Source organism: Phoca vitulina, unplaced genomic scaffold (genome assembly GCF_004348235.1).
Source record: "Phoca vitulina isolate PV1807 unplaced genomic scaffold, GSC_HSeal_1.0 scaffold4, whole genome shotgun sequence".
Lineage (NCBI taxonomy): Eukaryota > Metazoa > Chordata > Mammalia > Carnivora > Phocidae > Phoca > Phoca vitulina.
Genome location: NW_022589707.1, coordinates 5,146,942 through 5,153,578, shown reverse-complemented (window position 1 = coordinate 5,153,578; position 6,637 = coordinate 5,146,942). Strand labels below are relative to the sequence as shown.

The 6,637-nt window shown below is 46.4% G+C and overlaps 1 protein-coding gene across 1 annotated transcript; it reads left to right on the top strand.

Annotated features, from left to right (window-relative positions):
- The first annotated feature begins 256 nt into the window (after positions 1-256).
- TAS2R40 (taste 2 receptor member 40) lies at positions 257-1,828 on the top strand. The gene is given in 2 exon segments (XM_032401146.1): positions 257-648; positions 651-1,828. Coding segments are annotated over 2 exon segments (957 nt in total). The 5' UTR covers positions 257-315; the 3' UTR covers positions 1,275-1,828.
- Positions 1,829-6,637: the final 4,809 nt, after the last annotated feature.

Sequence of the window (6,637 nt, the reverse complement as noted above, 5' to 3'; positions counted from 1 at the left end):
TTGCGTGTCAGGTGAATATGGGCTTAAAGTAAATAAGGTAGAAAGATGCTGCGATAGGAATCTCTCTCAATTTTTTTCCAATGAGCTCCTGCAAGCCTGAGGCAAATGGGTCTTTATGAAAAATGGAGACAGCCAATAATAAGATCCTTTCATCATTTGCATTTCAAGCCTCTGACTTTAGTCATGTGGCAAGCAAATGAAGAAAAATAACCATTAACTGAGGGAAAAATTACAGTAACCTTGAGTGAGGGTCAGAAGGTTGCAGGGCAGGTACCAGTTCTTGGCGTGGAAACCTGAAAGTCAGGGCCAAAGAGAATGGCCACGGTGAGCACAGATGCCACGGACAGAGACACATGCAGGTTTAAAATCGTCCTCACCTTAGTGGCCTCTGGAATAGAGTGCATCACTGGCATCGTTGGGAATGGCTTCATCACGGCCATCCATGGGGCCGAGCGGGCCAGAGGCAAAAGACTCCCTGTCAGTGACTGCATTCTGCTGATGCTCAGCCTTTCCAGGCTCTTGCTGCAGATCTGGATGATGCTGGAGAATACTTACAGTCTACTGTTCCGGGTCACTTATAACCAAAACACAGTGTTTATACTCTTCAAAGTCGTCGTCATGTTTCTGAACTATTTCAACCTCTGGCTTGAGCTGCCTGGCTCAACATCTTCTATTGCCTTAGAACTGCAAACTTTGCTCACCCTTTGTTCTTCTTGATGAAGAGGAAAGTCACAGCGCTGATGCCTTGGCTTCTGGGACTGTCACTGTTCATCTCCTTATGCTTCAGCTTTCCCTTCTCTACAGATATCTTCAATGTGTATGTAAATAGTTCCATTCCCATCCCCTGCTCCAACACCCCGGAGAAGAAGTACTTCTCTGAGACCAATGTGGTCAACCTGGTTCTTCTCTATAACCTGGGGATCTTCATTCCTCTGCTCATGTTCATCCTTTCAGCCACCCTGCTGATCATCTCTCTCAAGAGACACACCCTCCACATGGAGAGCAATGCCACTGGCTCCAGGGACTCCAGCATGGAGGCTCATATGGGGGCCATCAAAGCTACCAGCTGCTTTCTCATTCTCTACATTTTCAATGCAGTTGCTCTATTTATTTCCATGTCCAACATCTTCGACATCAACAGTTCCTGGAATATTGTGTGCAAAATTGTCATGGCCGCTTACCCGGCTGGCCACTCAGCACTACTGATCTTGGGGAACCCTGGGCTGAGAAGAGCATGGAAGAGGTTTCAGCACCATGTTCATCTTCACCTGTAAGAGCAGACTCCATGACTGGAACCCAGAGAACCACCGGACCTGGTTCAACCAGTTCTGCCTTTCCCCATCTAGACCTTTCTCCTCACCCATCTTTTCTGCCCTAATCTTGCTCTGATACTTCTCCTCAGGTAGCTGGGCCCTTTCATGAATGGGATGTTGAATTTTTAACGTGAGATTCTAAGCAAAAGTAGCTAAGCAACTCTAAGATGGATCTGTGAAAGTTTCTCGATCTATGCTCATTCATCTCCTGCCCTGAGCCCTCCCTACATCCTCCTCCCCTGAGCCTGAAGGAGAGGATGGCCAGACATCTCTGTTTGCCTGGGATGGTCTCAGTTTGTGCCTGTTGTCACTGAGCACCCTTTAATTCTCAAGGATATCTTGGTCTGGATGAAAAATTACATGGTCACCCTACTTAAGACACCCTCCTACCCACAGGAGGGCTAGTGATGAGCATAGAGGGCAGTCCAAGAGGTAGAAGGGAAACTGGAATACCCACAGGGAAAAAGGGATTCTGGAAAGAAAGGCTGGCCAGAAGTACCAAGTGCCACAGAGGTTTCAAGGAGAATGGAGGCCGCATATACTATTAGTGGCATGACAGGTGGCATTCAGAATGCAGAAGTTTCCAGAGAAGGTGAGGAAAACAGGAGTTTGTAAAGACCAATAATTTCAGGATGTTGTCTGAAAAGAAACATGAAATACAGGGTGGCAGGTGGGATGAGTGGATGGTCAACTGAATGCTTCATTTTTCCAAATGGTGGGGGGATGAAGGGAAAAGAGAAGAGCACTGAGGGCAAGAGTGGTGTGTGCAGCCACAGAGAGAAAACAGGAGGAGTCCAGAGTAGAGGGACGTCTATTTTGCTGTGCCCCTGGGTCTGTGGCAATGCACATGTGTCTGCCTCTGGCGTTGTGATTTCTAGGTCTCCTTGAAGCGATGGGAGCTGCACGGGCAGGTGACCGGGGAGGGGCTGTTTGAGAAGAAGGAAAACGTCACACTCTACTGTCACTCTTCAGAATGACGGCATCCGCGCTGCCTCAAAGGGCTGTGCACAAAATAAGACACCCGACTCCTAGATATCTTGGAACCAGAAAGTTAGGAATTGGGGATCTTCTTGTATTTGGTGTTTTTAAAATCAGAATTACTGAGGAAAATATGAAAAGAAGGCTCCTGATCATACCAAGGCTCCCAAATGAAAATGTAAGATCAGTAGCAAAGACTAAATGCTGAGCGTCTGGGCTCTCAAGCACATTTTTCCGAGAAAGTCCCTTATTTCTGTGAACAATAAAAAATCACACACACACACACACACACACTCACGTACATCTCTTTAAAATTCCAACAGCATGGGATTTATTCAACTAGAAGGGAAAAGATTCATGAAAATACACATTTTTCATATTTTCCTGACATTTATTTCTATAACTATTTAAGGCTGGTTTGGTTGTTATGGTAAGACAAATCAGATTCTGAAGTGTCATTCCAGCTCCTAAAGAATAAAGAAATACACTTCTTTCTCAATAATACATGCATACCTATCCCTGAAAAACAGAGAAAAACAGAAAATTGATTTAGAGCCACCAGGTGATTAATATGAACAATGCCAAGATAACAAACTATATAATCCCTCCCCATGCTTATTATGAAGAAATATCGTGTCATTGGTTGCAAAAGCCAAAAGCAGCAGAGAGCTAACAAGAGCTTCAAGGATGGTGACGTCAGTACTGTAGTTGCCCTACCTTCAACCAGATAAAGCTCCCTCCAGTTCTCCCTCCCTCCCTCCCTTCCTGCTTGCTTGCTTGCTTCCTTCCTTCCTTCTTTTCTCTTTCTTTCTTTCTGTACAACCCACTAAATTTCCATAATGAGCCAAAACACCCTATCTTCAAATTGGTTGGTTTTAGACAGAAATCAGAAGTCCTGGGAAGCCTGGCTCAGTCGGTTAAGCATCTGCCTTCAGCTCAGGTCATGATCCCAGGGTGCTGGCACCGAGCCCCACATTGGGCTCCCTGCTCAGCGGGGAGTCTGCTTCTCCCTCTCCCTCTGACCCTCCTCCCCCAGCTCCTGCTCTCTGTCTCTCTCAGAGGGAGAAGCAGACTCCCCGCTGAGGAGGGAGCCCCATGCGGGACTCGATCCTGGGACTTCAGGATCATGACCTGAGCCAAAAGCAGTCGCTTAACCAACTGAGCCACCCAGGCACCCCAATAAAATCTTTAAAAAGAAAAAGAAAAGAAATCAGAAGTCCTAAAGGATCTGCTTTGCACGCTCTACATGACAGCCCTGTGCCCTGAGAGAGGTTTGAAAGCTACGGTGTAAAGAGTTCCTTTACCCACAAAATCACTTTGGATATTCATCCGCCATGTGGAGCAGCAGGGGGACTTTGGTTGTCACAGGACTCCCGTGTGGAAGGCCCAGTACCGGGTGGGGTGTCACAAACCTGGCAGAGTCCAGGAGAAGGAAGACTAGAGCAGCAGCCTAGGCCAATCTAAGAGCTGAGATTTGAGAGGCACGGAATTGCCCCACAATCCCTCACGACCTTTGCCTTCTAATGCCTCAGTGTCTGCTAATTCCACTGTGGTTCCTGCTTTTCTGGGAGTGGACTCCACAGGAATTCTCTGGTATTTTTCTCTCACACATTCTTTACTTTGGGTTGCTAGGGCAGAAACTTCTACTGAATAAGGGAAAAGGAACTACACATTCAATCAAGCAATGTCTTGAGTTGGGGGAGGACAGCAGAAACCAAGAGGAGAAATCTGGTGCAATCAGGGCAGAACGGGAAGGGAGGGATGCTGAAAGTCCCATTCGACTCCTGTTTCCCTCTCCCTCTGGACAGAGGTGGACTCCTTAGAAGAGAGGTGGGAGGAATGGAAATTCCTTACACGCTCAGAAAGGTTGGTTTGCGGGAGAAGGAGGAAGGATATACAAACTGGGGCGCCAGTCCTTAGTATTGGAAGGCTGAGGGAGCTCTCTGGACCCCTTCGTTAGACAGGGAACAGGCTGCCTCAGATAGCAGAGTGCTGTTGTAGCACATGTAAATGAACAAGTGTGCCGCGCTCTAATAAAACTTTATTTACAGACACTGAAATGTCAATTTCATATTTTTCACACATCATGAAATATCTTTTGATTTTTTTCCAACCATGTAAACATGCAAAAAGCCTTCTTAGCATGTGGGCTCTACAAAAACAGGCGGTGAGTGTGATTTGACCCCCAAGCCACAGTTTGCCATCCCTGTACTTGGTACTTTCTCCAACACAAGGAGGCACCAAAACCCACCACCGAACCCCAGCTTCCTTCACTGTAAACCAGACATTCATCACGGCAATTTTGCCATGTTTTGAAGGCAGCAACTTCCCGAATATTTCTGCCACTTTCAATTCCTCCAGCTTTGGTCCACCCTTGGTGATCCCTAAACCACAATCTTTTAGTTCTTTGTGAGAAACAATGAGCGCCCTAGTCCCTCTCTCCTACCACTGCCATGCTGTTAAGGACAGACACAGGGCCTCAAAGGAGTTTCTATCTAAAGCTTTAAAAGATATCACCCTGAAGCTGTTCAGTTGGTAACAAGGAGTAAAAATCATTAAAGAGGTTCCTGTAGGGTCCTTGGGAACGCTTCGAAGGCTACGTCTCTAGCTCTGAAATGATCACACTCCTCCAGACCCTGGTGTGAGACTGGACACCAGGCTGTGGGGCCCTGTGTGGTTCTGACCCAGCAGGGCGATGCTGACATCTTTGTGTCCTTTTTGGCTGGTTTATTAGACGATGATGAGAAATATATATATATATATGTAAAATAAATTTTAAAATAAAATAAAACTGTTGGGGCCCCTGGGTGGTGTAGTCAGTTAAGCCTCCGACTCTTGGTTTTGGCTCAGGTCATGATCTCAGGGTCTTAAGATTGAGCCCTGTATCAGGCTCCACGCTTAGCTCAGAGTCTACTGGGGATTCTCTCTCCCTCTCCCTCTGCCCCTCCCTGCTCTCTCTCTCTCTCAAATAGATAAATAAATCTTTAAAAAATTAAATCCTGATCTTTCTGCTTTATTTCCTTTTGGGATAGAAAAAGGGGAACTCAGGACAGAATTCTTCTCTCAGTCTCACTGGACCAGTTAGGAAAGATCAGGGCCAAGAGAAGAATGTTTCACTGAGCACCGTTAGAAATCCTTACCATGGCCAGAGGATGCAAAAGAGAAAAGTGTCCCAATACATCCAGTCCTCCCTAATGAAAGCTGCTGTTTGCATCTCCTGCCTAGAGCCCTCACAGACCGCAGATAAATCTGTGGTTTATTCAAACCAGATGCTGGATAATAAATTATGGCTAGTGGCCCTGAGTGCAGCTGGGACCAAGAGTGACAGGAATGCTTAGCAGGGAGGGGGTGGCAATTTGATTCTCCGAAGACTGGAGACCTCATAGGATCCTAGTCGGCTTTCTTGTTCATCTTACTTCTCAGTGGAATAAGACCTGACATTCACATTCTATTCATGAACACACAGAGCAAAATCTGCTTTCCCTTGGATTCAAAGGCCCAGAAAAATGCCTCGAAAACCTCAGTCTAACCACTTGGAGATTGTGTTTGTGTCTATACCAGCCCCCGCAGCCACCCTCCACTTCCTCCTAGCCTAGGAACAGTGGCAGATCTGCCTGGAGGACTCTACAGGGACAGGGAAGAGGAACTGGATTTGGTGTCCTTTGCTGAGGTTGGAAATAGGAGGAAACATGACCTCACTCCTCTCTCCACCCCCTCACTCCCCACCGGCTACCCCCAACTGCCTGCCCTCACAGTGCATGGATCCCAGATTCCCTACCCACCCTGAGCAGGTCGTGACAGGCGGTGGCATCCAGAAGTAGAAATGGGGGAAGCATGTGTTTTCTCTGCACTCGTGGAGTGTTGGAGATAGCAACAGGAGTAGATTATGTCAAAGGTAAGCTCTGGCCATAAAGTGATTGAGGTACAAGAAAGGAAAGGCCATATGACTTTTCGGGTCTCTCTGGCTGACATGTGTCTGAGCAGACAGGGCAATGCTCCAGTGAATCAGTGCCTACCCAACTTTGGTGAATAAACCCCAAAGTCCCAACTGCAAACCCAAGAGACTATAGAGCCTGGGATCTCTCCACTCGGCCAGATGCAGCCTCCTGGCAAAAAAAAAAAAAAAAAAAAAAAAGACATCCACAATCATATTGGATCTTTCTATTCCCCAAAACCCTTAGCCAAAGACTTCATTCACAGTGCAGCATAGCCAATGCCAGATGGACTCATTTGCAAGTAGGGTTAAGATTACTTGCTCTGGAGTATATAAGTGTGCTATATGTTTATGTTTTATATTTATATTTTTGACTAATATTTGTTCAGCTTTATGTGAAATTTATTTTAAT